This window comes from Channa argus, chromosome 16 (assembly GCF_033026475.1).
Source record: "Channa argus isolate prfri chromosome 16, Channa argus male v1.0, whole genome shotgun sequence".
Taxonomy (NCBI): Eukaryota; Metazoa; Chordata; class Actinopteri; order Anabantiformes; family Channidae; genus Channa; species Channa argus.
This window is the reverse complement of record NC_090212.1, coordinates 22869003-22885059: the sequence shown is the minus strand read 5'-3', so window position 1 is coordinate 22885059 and position 16057 is coordinate 22869003. Positions and strand designations below refer to the sequence as shown.

The 16057-nt window shown below is 39.8% G+C and overlaps 1 protein-coding gene across 7 annotated transcripts in view; it reads left to right on the top strand.

The window, feature by feature from the left end:
* Positions 1 to 853: 853 nt before the first annotated feature.
* mgaa (MAX dimerization protein MGA a) overlaps positions 854 to 16057 on the top strand; it is a 42617-nt gene continuing 27413 nt past the window's right edge. For 2 of the 7 annotated variants that reach the window (XM_067479559.1, XM_067479555.1), the window contains exons 1-5: positions 2029 to 3347; positions 6535 to 7691; positions 10622 to 12440; positions 13932 to 14028; positions 14904 to 15011. In XM_067479559.1, coding sequence (XP_067335660.1) covers positions 6586 to 7691; positions 10622 to 12440; positions 13932 to 14028; positions 14904 to 15011 — 3130 coding nt within the window. In that variant the 5' untranslated portion in view covers positions 2029 to 3347; positions 6535 to 6585. Of the gene's footprint in view, positions 988 to 2023; positions 3348 to 6534; positions 7692 to 10621; positions 12441 to 13931; positions 14029 to 14903; positions 15012 to 16057 lie in introns of those variants that run through there. The other 5 variants (XM_067479556.1, XM_067479562.1, XM_067479561.1 and 2 more) reach the window with 5 other exon arrangements.

Sequence of the window (16057 nt, the reverse complement as noted above, 5' to 3'; positions counted from 1 at the left end):
TTTCTTCTAGTTAGTGTAGGATAAAATGTTTGACTACAGACATATTACGACCCAACACAAGCGTTGCAGCATGTGGCTCAGATGAGTGGTTTAAACGTGAGCTCCTTCAGTGTTCTGACACTGAACCCAAGCTGCTCCTGTGTGGCCCTCACTGCCTAATCGCTTTGGATAAAAACATTTAATTAATGACTATATGTCCATAAAATCAGCTTACAATTTTCAGTACTGTATTTTATTTTATTTATTTTTTTAGTCCTTTCGGCTTATCTAGTGAGTTCAGGGTCACCACAGAGGATCATTTACCTGCATGTTGATTTGGCACAGTTGGGGATGGGGATGAGCTGCTGGGGGTTCAGTGTCTTGCCCAGAGACACTTCGTCATGTGGTCAGTAGTGAGGCACGAACCCCCGACCCTATGGCCACTTAACCAACTGAGCCACTGCCAAATTTTATGTACGGTATAATGCAAAGATAAAATGTGTTTATTAAGTTCAAAGGGTCAGTGTGACAATTGATTTAGACTTCTGTAATTCAATTCAATAATAGTCATCACCTTAACGAAGACTTGAAAGTGTATTTCAGTGTAAATCCACTAGACCACAACTATTCAAGTAATTCAGAAAACATTTTCTTTGATAAATTTAACAAACATGATCATAAAGTTTGTACTAAGTACATCATAAGGTTTTTTGTTTTTTTAACTACGTTACAGACACATCCCGGATTTCTGTATAATCATTTAATGTAAAAGCAAAACCAAAAACAAAAAGGTTAATTATCTCCCTAAGTGGTTTTACTTCCGTTTGTCCACAATTCCGGAGTAAAACTGGGTTACCACCACGTTTCTGTTCCCCCTCCAGCCACCGCCACGAAGCGGCTTTTCCCTCCCTCCGCTACCGCTGAGAAGATGCGGAATGGTTTCCACATAGTGACATGAGCTGATATGTACCCCGGTTTATCCAGGAGCGTTTTCAGGCGTTTTTAATGGTAAGTTGGATCTATCCCGAATTCACAGCGCGTTAACTAACTAGCTAGCTAAGTAACTGACTAGCTGCTTCTTCAGACAGGAGAGGCCGATGCCGTTAGCAGTTAGCCTGGGAGCTAACTGGAGTATTGTGTAATTACCTTGTCAGACTGTCGCAGAGCAGCGTCTGAACTGTAACACACAGAGAGACTAACGGTTCGTACAAATGTCAAACGTGTTGGATCAGCTGTTTGTCCCGAAGCGCATGCGCCGCAATGCGCGCTCCCGCTGCACACACGACCGCGCACATCGTGCTGAGCCCGACTTCATTCTTCGGTTTTGATTGAATAACGTCACTGTGATATTTGTAGCTTCAGAGTGAACCACTCACGCTCATCGCGTCATTTGTGTTTCTACTGTACACTTACACACACACACTTATCTATAAATGGTTACGTACGTTCGGATGGGAAATATACATGTTGCTAAATTCATTGCTGACATTTACTGTAATTATTGTCAGATTTATAGCACTTCTTACGTCTTCATACCGACATCCTACTTGCAAATATTTGTATCTTTGTATTCTGATTCTGACTGCATGTTAACACCAGTTCTTCTTTTCACTTCTTTTGCCCTGTTGTTACGTAACTGCTAATAACGAGTAATTTCTGATCAGATTCTTCTTGTATTCTCGAGCTATATAAAAAATGTAAAAAACACTGTAATTCTAAGTACCATTGAAAATATTTACATGTAAGATCAAAAAAAAAAAAATCTATTTTGTACTTAATGCAGTATTACATTGACTATTTTTCCAAACATAATCAATTCCTTTGATGACTGACAAAGTTCCTGCAGCTACCGAAAAGTAAAACTTGACATTTTGAGGGTCTTTACAAATTAAGATGTTTGTATCTCAATAAGGTTTTAAGGTACTAAACTGCCACTAAAAATTACGTTTCAGTAATATATTCCTTTTAAAATAAAGTAGTACTGTTAAACATGTATAGTGATGTACACTTCTACCACTGGAAGGCCTGCTAATCTGGACAGTACTACATGTACAGAGATACATCACATGTTCTGTGTATGTTACAGTATAATTCTGGTGTGTGTCGTATCCATACACACAGGGGGAGGACAGTCCTTTTTAGACTGTACACCGACACCACTAATACACGGTGTGTTACAGAGCACTAGTCTGTGTTACGCTGTAGAAAAATCTTCATGTTGATTTATTCATTCAAATTCTGTTATTTTGAACTTTATTTGTACCTATCAACCTGAAATGACACCTGCGACAGTAGAATTTCCCTATGGGATTCAACCTAACTCACTAATAACTGTATCCTTCCTGGTAACTTAGAAACTGACCTTATTCTTTAGTGTCATTAAAAACCTGAACCAGCAGCTGCTCAATCATGGCTGCTGCTTTTTGTTTGCCTCAGACTGGGATCACATTTTCTCCGACGATTAGCACCAGAACCACACCCAAGCCAATTACTGTGGTCTTAATGTCGTCCTGTCCGCCCAGACGATCTCCTGCTGCTGATCCGGTCCCGAAGTTAGGGGAGGCAGTGGGAGCTACAGTGGCTTCGGATAAAGACAAATTAAACCCATGATCCCAGGCTAGGGAACCGATCCATCATGGCGCCAGACAGAGCGGCAGTGTCTGCGTAGCGTCGGCACTGAGACGGGCGGCTCCATTTTGACTGTAACTGGGACTCTCGTCCGCATCTAACAAGAACATTTCCAGACCACAGCGCGGGTCATGGTTTACTGTTCATTTTCAGAGTTTTAACGAAACACTGATCAGTACATTTTGGATCTGGTCCACACAGGAAACGGTTTCCACATTTTATCGGAGCTTTGACCACGAAGATACAGCTGCTTCCACATCCCCTCTAGAAACGTGGAGTCCATTCTACCCGGTTAAAATGCAGGTCTACTTCTGTTTTTCGTTAAAACGCTTAATAACTTGATTTATGTGGACAAAGTTTGGCAGCCTGCTTCGGGTTGTCATGGCGTATGTCCTCTGCCTACAGCCGCATTTACTGGTCCAATAAACGGTCCAACAAGAAAGCGTACAGCTCCTGCCGTCCTATGGGTAACGGACATCAGATGCACCGGTGGCGGTGCTTGGAGCAGCCGGGACGAGTTTTGAACCAGGTGGCGGCAGCAAGATGGCGTCCGAGGCTGCGCAGTAGCGCAGAAGACGAGGACGAACGGTGACGTTCCAGTGACCGCATGCTGTTTTCCCTCCTCACTAACAAAACACCCACGGTGTCAGTGATGAGACTAACAGGACGGCAAAACGGACGATAAAGCTCGGATTCATGTTCCACCGTCGAAATACTCTATCTGTTCGAGCAGGCAGAAGGTAAATCCGTGTGCCGTTACCGGAGCACATGGTCTTAGAGGGTCGCAGAACGCTGAGTTTGGGGTTAACGGGGAGCCTTTCCTGGGCTTGGTCTCAGGCCTGCTGTAGCTAGCTGGCTGGATTCTCTTTCAGCAAATCACTTCATGTTAGGCAGCTTAAATTGAACAAGTTGACTTGAACCAATTCATACATGGTTTTGATTTTAGCTAAATAATATATTATTATTATAGATAATTATTTGCGTTAACTTGGTTAAACTAAAGTGATTTTTCCATCTGGTCAAGTTTAGTCCCCAGCAACCAGCATTAGGTAAACTAACAAACCGCTTCTGCAGTTCTATAAGACTTATGCATCCCCAAGTATTTACTGACAACAGGACCCTCGGCACAGACAAGTTAAAATCCCCGAATGCCTGCTATTTAGGACCAGCATCAAAAAGAAGCAAGTTTTGTGTCTGTTGTTGGTTGTTGTTTGGCATCTCTGTGGTTGATTGGTGCTTCTTTGGGGTCTCTTTGTGGTTCTTTGGGGTCTCTTTGTGTAGTCCTTTTAAATTCTACCAAGGCTGCAGCATTAAGCTAAGCAGGCTCCTACTGGACTCCATGGGAATCATTTAGTGTTGTGTCGTGATAAACATGTTGTCTTTGAGAACTTCCTTACTGATGCGCAATCTTCTTAAAAACATCTAGCTAAATAAAATGTCTATCAACAATGTGAAACTGAAAAATAGAGACAAAATAGTAGCAAGAATGAGGCAATAACTTAGCACTGGTGCTAGTCAGGCAGCGGTGTCAGTTCACCTAAATGTTCCGTTTTCTCCAGTAAAACATTTATTTTGCAATTTGTGTCAAACATTAACTCTGGTCTTACTCTGTATTTTTCAGATGAACAAGTATTGTGTGCAGAAATGTTAGGTGTGCTAATATTTATTATTTGTTAACAGCAGTCTGAGGTTGGATCAACGACCTGTTGTTACTTTAACTACCCCAGCTTGGTAACAAGCACAATGTTAAATAAAACTGGGTTGGTATGAGTTTATTTTAAATTGAATATATTTGTGACATTGTATTTCCCAATAGTTGTTTTGGCTACTGCTTCATGTTTGAGTGTAGCATCTCAAGAGGTACAATTCTGCAAACTCTGCTTTCTCCTAAATCAATCTAGATAAATAGCATGCTTTAACAGCACAGGCGAGCCGCAATTATGTCTTTGTTCCACTCAAAAGCTATTTTGTACTATAATCCAAGCTCCTAAAACAGTTTATAAAGACAGCAAAAGCAAACAAGTTAAATAAACGACTCAAAATTGTGAATGATCCAGCTACGTAATGTTGAAGCAGTTGGTCTTATAATGAGTCTATAAAAGTTCATTCAAAGGGCAAAAATCTTTAACAGTAATACTGACCTAGGGTTCCAATAAAATCAAACGTGTTCATTCCTTTGTTAAAGAAAAATAACGGTTTTGTAGAATTATTTTTTTAATTCTAAAAGCAAATTCATAGTTCAAGCATTACTTAATAGGATAAACCAAAGCATTTTATCATGAATACGATGTTTGATCTGCTCCACAACAGAGGCAACTTAAATGTATGCTTTTCAGATTAGGTTAAAGGTATGATTGACGTGTTACATTACTGATCTTTGGATCAAACCTAGGCAGATTAGTCAAAAAACATTTTTTTATGTTATACACCACAGTGTTTGTGTTTACATACTTTCATTTAGTTTATGTGAGTTAAAGGGTGACTTCATCAAATGCACATTAATACTTTTAAATTTCCCTCTGACTTTACTATATTAAAATATTCTTCTGATTCTAGCTGAAAAACTCCTCCAGATGACATCACCTTAAGGAGTTTTTCATCATTAGGAATTCAGATTATGTCATCTGTTGGTGCTCTCGAAAAGCAGATTGATCATGTTTACAACCTTCATGTTGTGAGCAATAAGATAACATAATGTAAACTGAAGTTTCCTCCAAGTTTTTTTCAGCTAAAAGGAAGTCAATATGAAGATTAATGGCATTTATTTACACATACTACACAAACTAGAACCAAAAGAAGCAAGTTGAAAATCAGTGAAGGCATCCTTTAATGTCAATAAATTATTTAGTAGAAGACTATTTTTATGTAGTCAATAGTTGATGTAGTCATATATTGTTTTTAATTGTTTATCCAAAGTGTGAAAATCAATTGGAACTCATCTTTGAGAGAAAGGAATTAGAGAGACCAAGGGAAAACAATGCCTGCAGTCCCATTTACTGTAAGCTTTCTGTATTGTCAATTCTACCACATTTGCAACACATACAGAGGATTGAAATTACAATACTCACAGTTCCCTGATGCATACGGTTAAATAAGTAAAATAACAAATAAAAATAACACAACATTACATTGACAATATCTCATCACGCAAATCCTCAAGTAGAAGACAGTAAACCATCTTTGGTGAATGAGAGTGTTTCAAAAGCAGTAAGCTAACACTGCTTTATATATGTATTGTAGCTCTTTCTTTCTTTCTACTTTGGCTTTCCCTCGTATAGGCAAAGAATGTACATGCTAGTTAGCCATTCCATGTAGACATTCTAGTGTGTTCAGATGCCATTTTTTTGCCCAGATGAAGGAGACTTGAGGTAATGCCACAGTTGGCCCTTGTTGCCAATTGTTCTTTGATGTTGTCTTGCTGTGTCTCTGCCCTAACTCTCAAACTACAAATCGTTCTTGAATATTCATAATCCATAAGACCTACCCCATATACAAAACTCACCAAAAACTTACAGTATGTCAGCCAACTGATGTCTATTGCAAGTACTTTGTAAGATTGCTGATTATTCAAAGTTTTGTAGCTTCATCCACTGTCTTAAGCTCAAGAGCTTTTCTTCCAATCTGGTGTAGGGACCACCAGATACCATTGTTTGGCAGAGTGCAGTGACAGAGAAGCATTGTAGACTGGAATGAAGGAGTTTTCTTTGGAATGCAGTTAGCTGAGAGTCAGAGCTTTGAATCTAATGAAGCTAGTGCAGAGATCTGAACAGTGATGTGACATGGGTCCTTTTTGACTGATAAAAAATTAGATGTGCTGCGGTATTTTGGATCATCATCATGGTAGTTCGTCTGGTAGCCCAGAATAAGCCCTTTGTTTGCATGCTTAGTGTAAGTGATTAATGAAAATCCATTATTTTTGTTTTTCAGGATGTATAAGAAGCCAGATCCTGCTGACCTTTAGATGTCTGGGATCTGTTCATGGCTTCTAAGAAGAAGCGCAAAGGCATGGTGTTCCTTCAGGATGGGGCAACTGCCCCTGCAGCAGCATCTGCAGCCAACCACCCACCCGCATGCTCTATTCCAAACCCAGGGAAGGCAAGCGAAAGTGGAATGGAACAGATGATCCATGTAATGAATAAAGGGGTAGACATAATGGGAAAAACTAACATTTACCCATTAAACAGAGGCACTGAGACGTTTGGTGGACTTGCTGTCGTGAAACATCCCATCAGTTCAAAATCTCAGTCAGACAACCTGCCACCTGATAGTATCTGCAAAAGCATCAAAGTGACGCTGGACAACAACAGCATGTGGAATGAATTTTTCAGATGCAAAACCGAGATGATTCTGACTAAACAGGGCAGTAGGATGTTCCCCTACTGTCGCTTTCACATCTCCGGCTTGCACCCATCTAGAAAGTACTCTTTGATTATGGACATTCAACCTTTAGACAACAGTTGTTACAAATGGACCGGCAAGAGTTGGCAAGTTGCTGGAAAAGCAGAGTGTCATGTCAAGAGTCAACCCTTTGCACATCCAGATTCCCCATCAATGGGTCAACACTGGATGCAGAATCCAGTCTCCTTTTATAAACTAAAGCTTACTAACAACATTTTGGACCAAGAGGGGAACACTATCCTACATCCGATGCACCGCTACTTGCCACGACTGCATTTGGTCCAATCTGACAAAGCTGCTAAAGACATAAGGATAAATGGTCCGAATGTTGTCACATTTACTTTCCCACAGACTGAATTTATTGCAGTAATGGCTTACCAGAACTCAAGGTTTTCTCAGCTCAAAGTTGACTACAACCCATTTGCTAAAGGGCTGAAAGAGGATGGGTCCAGTTCATGGGGCCTGAAGCTGAAACTGAATTCTAGCAAAGACTCTCATAAAGATAGAGACACGACAACCAATGAGCAACATCCTGTGAAGAAGAGCTTGAAGTCTTTGCTTGCAAACCATAAACCTCGAACTTCTAAAGCGGTGGACTCAAAACTGTCAGTCTTGGTTAACACCCAGAATAATTCCATTGTCAACAAAGAGGAGCCAACTGCTAAGGTTTCCAGGGAAGGTTTATGGTAAGATTTCCTCTTTGACAGTGAAGATGGCATGCTCTTCCAATTCTTTGTAACAAACACACAAGAGTACATGAGGGAGACAAACTTGAGAGCAGAAAAATGAAGACCAACTTCCTCTATAAGTCAATCTGTGAATTCTGGAATACATTAAATTATTATTGTATTGTTAAGCAGTTCATAATCTGATGGAGTTTGTTAGCTTCTGTGATTTATGTATAGAAAGATGACAAAATAGAGTAAAACCTGGCACATCGTCAGACATCGTCCACAGTTGTCAGTTCACACATGTAACACACAGAGAATGTCTGAGTCAGACATGTTCTTTGTGTCTTCACACGCTTTATTGCAGCTAAGGTTAGTGCCTGGTCAGACCATGCAGGAGGCATTACATACAAAATGCAGTTAAGCGATCACAGTTATTTTGCTTAGAACCCATCTGGAAAAAGAAGCTGTGCCAGTCAAGAAAGGAAAAACAAATTACCCCTTCCAGTCACCTGACGGTAATGTCATCAGCACTTCCATTCGCACACTTTAAATGCTAAGACAATTTGCTGCTGTATTCACGCAGACTCACTCAGACATTTCCTGTACTTTGTATTGGGGTGGTCGCAGGACAAAGTCTTGATAAATTATGGGTTTTCTGACCTCCGGTGCAGTTTAGAGAAGTTTGAGGTTGCAGTGTATGTCAAGTTCTCAACCTGACATATTCTGACAACCACCAGCTTTGGTGCACCTTGGCAATAATTCTTCAAATCTCTGGAACTCCTTTAGAGAGATGGAGCACCGTTCTTCCCAAACATATTCACTCATTCAATGTTTTTTGATGATGGTGGCAGAGAGTGGTGTTGGTTGAAGTCACTAAAAAAAATCTCCTGTAGGTTTAGATCTGGTGACAACTAAAGACCTATCATATGATTTGCTTTTATTTGTACCTTAGGGATGGAGGAAATGTCATCCATTCCCATCAGGATATAAAAGAAAAACTAGATTACATGCCAAATTTAGTGGCAGATCAATGGTGGATGGTCTTATTTTCTGCTGGTCTGGTTGTATTAAAAAGTAATTACAGTAGCTAGAAAAAGTAATGGCACTGTTTGCAGTTTCTGGGTTTTCTGCATAAATTGTTGATATTTATGACTTTGGTGAAAAGCAGATCAAATATCAAGACCAAACATTAATTCTAAGCTAATGACACACGTTATATTTCATGTTTTTTTTTATTGAACACAACAATTAAATATACAAAGTGATGGTGAAAAAGTAATGGCAACAGTGTTTTAGTAAATGGTTGAACCTCCTTTGGTAGCAGTGAACTCGAATAAATGCTTTCTGTACACTTGGACAACATTGAGGAGTTTTAGATCATGAATGATAACAGAACTGCTTCAGCTCAGTCATATTCTTAAAAAAAAATGTGTGGTGTGAATTGCTTTCTTGAGGTCAACTCTTGAATTGAGGTAGACCTCAATTGAATAGGCCATCCAAAAGGTGCATTTTGCATCTTTGAAACAATTCTATAGTGTCCTGCCATGGACATCACGAAGGTTCAATGTTCTGCATATGAGTGTAACCACTTACAATGAATCCTTCAGGTTTTTAGCTGTTATTCTAGGGTTCTTTTCCTCATTGATGCCTTAGTATGGTCTTTGCTGGGTCACACTTCTTCTAAGAAGAGTAGCCACAGTATAAAACAATCTCCATATTGACAACACATCTATCCTTGGACTAAGGGGGCCTGGTGGACAGTGGTACAGCAAAAGGCCTTGGGTTTGAATCCCACCCCAGGTGTGGGCCTGCCCGGCCACCAAGGGCCACCCTGGTGCCAGTCCCAAGCACGGATAAAATGAGAGAGTTGCTGCAAGAAAGGCATCCTGCTTAAAAACTTAATTCAAAGTGCAGAACACGTACTGCTGTGGCGACCATGGAGAGACAAGTCAAAAGCTGTTGATCTTTTGATCTAACCATGGATTAATGAATATCTAGTCTCTGAGAGTACTTTGTAACCCTTTCCACCTACATGCAAATCAACAACTCTTGATCATAGGTTTTCTGAGATCTTGTGTTTTTGCAAAACATAGCTCACACCAGGTGATACTGCTTATAAATAGAACACTGATATTGTTTGACTGTTTTTATTAGGCCAGATAGTTTTTAACCACACCTCTATTCTCATTTCATTGATTGGACTCCAGGTTTGCTTACACCGGACTCAAGTGATGCCGTTACGTTTTTCAACATAATTTTGTATGTGTTCAATAAAGATATGAAAGATCATAACTGTTTGTGATTGATCAGATTAGAAATACAATTTTTATATATGTTTATATTGCATTGCTTAAAGTATCCCAGTATAGTGAATCCTTACCCCTGTATAGTGATATTTATTGTATCATCAGATTCTTGCCAATACACAGTCCTACTGTATTCATTACATTTCTATTATTTGTCAACAATTGTATCTTAAATGCTTTACTAAGTTTACACTCTATTTCTGTGCATAGGTAAATATTAGCACTGTGGGTATTTTTGCACATCCTCACTAATGGCAGCTTTCAGGTGTGTTCAATATTGAGCACATACACAACAGAATGTTAAGATAGTGGTGGTCAATAGTGTAGTTAATTTCTTTAAAAAAGTTTTTTCATGCATCAACGTAAAATCACAGTAGCTTGGTAAAATTAGCTAAAGTTAGATTGTAGGTTTAGTATGAAGTTTTTTTGTGAATAAGGGCCGGAACCTAAGGTGTGAAACCAATGCGAGCCAGAAGTATGAGGGTATTGTTCTCATTGAATAATGTGGGTAAAAACTTGCATCAGTAGCGTTGTGAGTTTACCAAAGTTATGTCAAGTATGTTATAATTAAGTTCTAATGTATATCATTAAGTAAGTTACATGTCAATAATGTGGTGCTTTTATTCTGATTTTCTTCAGCAGCAGTTCACGTCCAGCTCCGAAGTTATTTTCTGATCTCATTCGGGAGGCTCATGTTTCACTGCAAAGATGCAATGTGGAGCAGCTGCGCATCAACAACAGCGCCTCTTACAGAACCGAACAAACAAACACTAAGACAGTGGGTTTAAAGAGCAACACACAGGATGTACAAGGACAGAAGGACAGTACATCTTTCAAAGCAAGTGATGAAACATCACCTGCAAAGAAAAGTGAAACTATTAAAAAGAGAACAGCTGAAGACAGTCACCAATTAAATGTGTTGAACTGTAAGGACCCTATTATAACAGATTGTTCAGAAGTCAGTAGTGCTCTTGCTGCTCCAGCAATGTCCCAGAACTCCTCTGTGGACTTAGACCAGAAATTTGAACCCAAAGCTCCATCAGAGTTGAATTTAAGATCACATAGACGTCTGGTTCCTCTACCTCTCCCTGCGCTTGCTCTGTTTTTGAAGCGGCATTCATCAAAAACTAAGAAGACCAAGAGCAAGCCAGACTCTTCTTCTGCTGCAATGCCACCTGAACTATTATCTGTGTCACAGAGTTCTGCTGCTATTTCTCCTTATTTGCCTTGTGATCCTGACTGCAATGCTACTGGTCCCTCAAAGAGTTTAACTGGTGATGTCCCAAAGTCTGACAGCCAGGCGGATGGAACCTATGGTGCAGTTGTTTATCCAGCTGAGACAGTTTTGAATGTTACAGGAGAAGCTGATGAAAAAGTCCTTCAGCCTTCTTCTTTGTCATGTCCAAATGCAGTTTCCACTACAGACTCAATTGGATCAAGAACTGAAGGTCCAGCACTTGCTCAAAGTACACTAGTTGTACCCATCTCAGATCAACCGCTTTGTACCCTCCAAAGGCCTACATCTATTATTTCATCATCTCCTACTAATACTTCTGTATTTTCCATTTTGCCGCCACCCATCACAGCTTTACCTGACTCAAAATCACCACAAACACCAGCCATCACTGAGTCTTCCACACTACCTTCAGACTCCCTCACCATAAAGTCTGAGTCTTTGCTGCCTGACCCAGAGTGTTCCTCTCTAGGCTTTGAGCCGTTGTCACCTGCAAGCTCTCCAGAACCTTTACCTACCCTACCTTCCTCTTTAGGTTTAGTGCTGGACTCTACTATTTCTGGACCAGCCTTGAAAGCTACTGAAGACTCACAGCAAAGTAAAGTCTCTACTGCATCTGTGTTTAAATGGCATACTGTGTTACCTCCCAGTGAGCCATACATAGACCCATTTCAGCCCACATCACCACCTCTTTTATTGCCCTCTATTACACCACCTTTCTTGGCTTCCCAGACTTCCTCTAATGCAGTATCACAGAGTCTTCACACCTCCACACCTTCAGCTGACTCTGCTCCATCATTTGAAGAGAATGAACAGTGTTTGCCCTTCCCAGCAGAACTCTCCCCCCTCGCACTCCAGTTGCCATTGTCTCCAACCTTTTCTTCATTAGATGGAGATGGATTGTCACCTACTCCTTCGCTCGCAGACCTCGTTCACTTTTTCTCCACAGATGATGTCCTTGGGATGGGGGTGGAGTTTTCAAACACTGAACCAGTTGCTGTTCCTTGCTCAACTCCAAGCACAGCAGAAGCAAATGCACATGGGCCTTCTCAGCTGGCTCAAACAGCCTTAGCTAACAAAGCCTGCAAGCGCAAGAAGCAGCCCCGGCGGCAAAAGCTTGCCAAGATGGATGTGGAACCAAAGGTGGATAATTCTTCCTACACTAGAATGCAACCTAACTTGGAGGAAGTGGAGGAGCAGTTATTTATCTCATTTACATCAAAGGTAAAGTTAAAGCTGTGGTCAAGTCCCAATGATTTGTGTGTAGCATAATACGTTTCCCAAGGCACCTACATAGTTTCAATAAAGAATGTGAGTAGGAAACGTGGAGCTCAAGTCCAAGACTCAAGTTATTTTTGGTAAATGGGTCCACAAGTGCCTCAAGTAACTGGATTACTTAAATTCATAGATGCAAATTCTTTGCATCAACACTTTAATTCTTTTAATATACACTGTTCACAGTCTTGCATGGATGATAGTTAGGGGGTCCACCCCAGCCTCAGTACAGTACACTAATGTTGAACTATTGCTATTGAGGTTCACATCCTCCTTTTGGATTTGTCGACACTTCTTACAGTCAGTTTACCAGTGTTTTTCCTCCTGCACTTTGGGCAGCCCCCTGCTCACTATAGGAAGTGAGAGTATGTAATCACTAACGTGTAGCTTATCACCCGACAGTGCGGTATGGTAGGATACGTTTAATGCATGGGAATGTTAGCATTGGCTGGCACATGTTTTAACTTCCTGTGCACTTACATTTTTAAAACAAACCCTTTGTTTTATGTCTTTCATTTGCATCTCATGAAACAGAAATACTTCTTGTGCCACTTAACCTTATTTGTTTGTCCTTTATTTAGGTTGTTGCTGATTGTACTCAGTTTTAAGTTACTTTTGAAAAAAAACCTGCCGACAAATAACTAAATGTAAATAGTTTTGCATGGCAGAAGAAATGGCTGCAGTGAATAAAGTTGGATCCTAACATTACCCAGTAAAAAGCTGCTTGCAGATGTGTTGGCCCCTGCTTGAGATGGCCCCTGCAGATCTGAAATCAGCACTCCAGTTTAGCAAGTTCTTGTTAGCAAGTCAGTTTGGATGTAAGAACTTAAATCAGCTGAATCATCAGGCCCCACCTTATCATGATGACATAAATCGGATTTTGGGAACTAGAATGATGCTCATCAAGGAAGCTAGTAGCATATATCTGGTAGTTGATTTTAAAATGGTTGATTTTAAAATGGTCTTTAGTGAAGACTTTCTCTAGATGTTGTTTTTAAAGGAGTTGCCAAAGTGACCTCAATTAACTGGAGGTAAAACACAACGAGGAAATTGCTTTAAAAGGAAATTACACTTTATTATGTATTATTAAACATATGGTTGATAATAAGATGATATAAGTGATTTGAAACCTTTTTTTTCCATAGCTAGACTTCTAACTTCCTACATTTACCATAGTATGTGTTTGTTAATGGGCTTTTTAAGGCATCTTCTAAAGAAGCCAGTATAGTTTGGAAAGCCTTGACACAAAGTTTGTGAACCCCCGCTCTAGACCACTGTGTTAGATTCCAAGCCGCAACTTTCTAACATTACCTGACATTGTTCCTGTCAACTTATCTGTGTCATGTGTAAGAAACGCTGCTGCAGCGACTGTAGGAGATACTAGCAGGATTTTAGTTGTTAATAATATCATGTGTAACTCAGTTTATGTATGCATTTCAGGAGGCCCTCAGACTTCACATTGCAGAATCTGAAGAAATGATCACACAGACGACACCGGAAGTTCACTTGCAACCAGCTGTTGACACACCTAAGAATGGTAACTGATGATGTCACCATCATATTTGTACACTTGAGTGTTTGAATTATTTAAAACACATGAGAGGTTAGTGCTGCTTCCTCACAGGTTTCCTCCAGGTTCTCCAGTCCAAAGACATGCACGATAGGACATGTTTGGCTTGGCATAAATGTGGGAAGTGGAGGGAAATTGTTCAGAATATAAAGCAAATCTAGTCTTCAAGCACCTATAACCTTGTAGCTAATATGTGACCACCCAAACTATATGTAGTCAGTCTAGTTGATAAATACCCAGTTCATCTCCATGCTTGTACATGTTTGCCATATATAATTGCGTCAATGTGAGTCCTCCCTGTTATTGTATGTACGATGTTCAAGTACGATTAGAGCCACTAAATACCAAAAAGGTTCCTTGTTTGCACAAATATTAACATCCAATAAAACTGTTTCTGAAAAGCCAAAGCCATGATGAATAGAAGTTGACTTTAATGCTGCTTACCATTCTGTCCTCAGGTCCTCAAAATGCTTAGGTTAAGAATGGTTCTCATAACTGGTGTGTTTGAAATGGTTTGTACCATTCTATGACACTGACAAAAGTAACTAAAGAAAGAAAATAAAACAAAGGAAATAAAAATTTTGATTTGGAGTTTGGTTTTAACAGAACATTTTAAATAGTACAACAAACTAAAATGGACTGGAGAGATTTGTTAGAAAACATCCTAAATAATTGGCTTCAAACTAAAAGTTTCCTTTAGTTTTCCAAATTTTAATTGGAGAAAAGTGGTCACACAGTGGTTGTTTGGTTTATTATAATTATTAAGCCCATAAACACATCTTAAACAATTTAAATGACAATGTGTGAAAGATGGCTTATATGAATGTGTTGTTGTTCACCAGACACAGCTGAGAGCCTGGAGGAGAGGATCTCTGCCTTTGAGAAGATTCTTCTGCAGGACTTGAAGCTGATGAAGCATCGACAGGTCATCCATCCTGTGCTGCAGGAAGGTACTGGTCATCTTAACATCATCATAAGTTTCATTTTAATGTCTGTTCAGACATGGGCATTCAGCAGGAAAGACAGAGCTGAAAGGGACATAACGTGAAGGGTATTAGATCAAACATCAGTGATACCTCAGTGAATGCAAAATCAAGAACCCAAAACCTGCCACAAATCATCACCTTGCAGGGCTCTCGAATAGAATCTGACAGTCAATATTAATATCTCAACATCTGGAGCGACAACTTACTATCCTTTGCATTTCACATTCAACAGTTAGTGAAAAGAGTCAGATTGAAATTGGGGTTTATTTCAGAATCAGGGCCTGTCTCTCCTTGAGGCTAGGAAGAGGCTTGTTTATGCTACTTTTATGTCAGTGTTAGATTATGCTAATGTCATTTACTTGCACGCATCGTCACAAAATCTACGAGCTTTGAAGTTCACACATCTCATAGATCTGACCCACTACTGTGTGCCTCAACAGGATCAATCAACGCTGGTGTTGGTTGATCCTCCTTGTCGTCCCGCAGGGTTAAGCATTGGTACTTGCTCATTTAAAAGTGTATATTGGGTCACCTTGCCTTTGATCTGCAAATGCAAATCACTCAGAAAAGTATAAGCACCAAAAGTCTTCGTTCACTTGGATTGTTTTTAATGTAAGTTCCAAAGTTTGGAGCAGATCACTGAGAAGTCAGATACTTTATTGAAGACAACTTGAATAAACGGAAACAAAAACAGGATTTAAAAATTAAGGTGGAATCTTTAAAAATTACTAAAACATATTTAGATTTTTGACTTGACTTAAATCCAGAGACGCAAAAGGCAGCAGGAGGAGCCAGTTCACAGAAACCTGGAAGTGGTGGTAGTTAAATTTACCGTGAGTTTTGCAGTTTTACAGGGAGATAGAGCTTTTATTGAGAGCAAAACAGTAAAGAAGTTTTTACATCAGTCAGAACATGTGAAGAACCTAGGGCATGAGTCTGAGTTTGTTCCACATGCATATTTCACTGTAACCGAGTGAAATATCAGCTGTTTCCTGCTGAATGTGACTGTG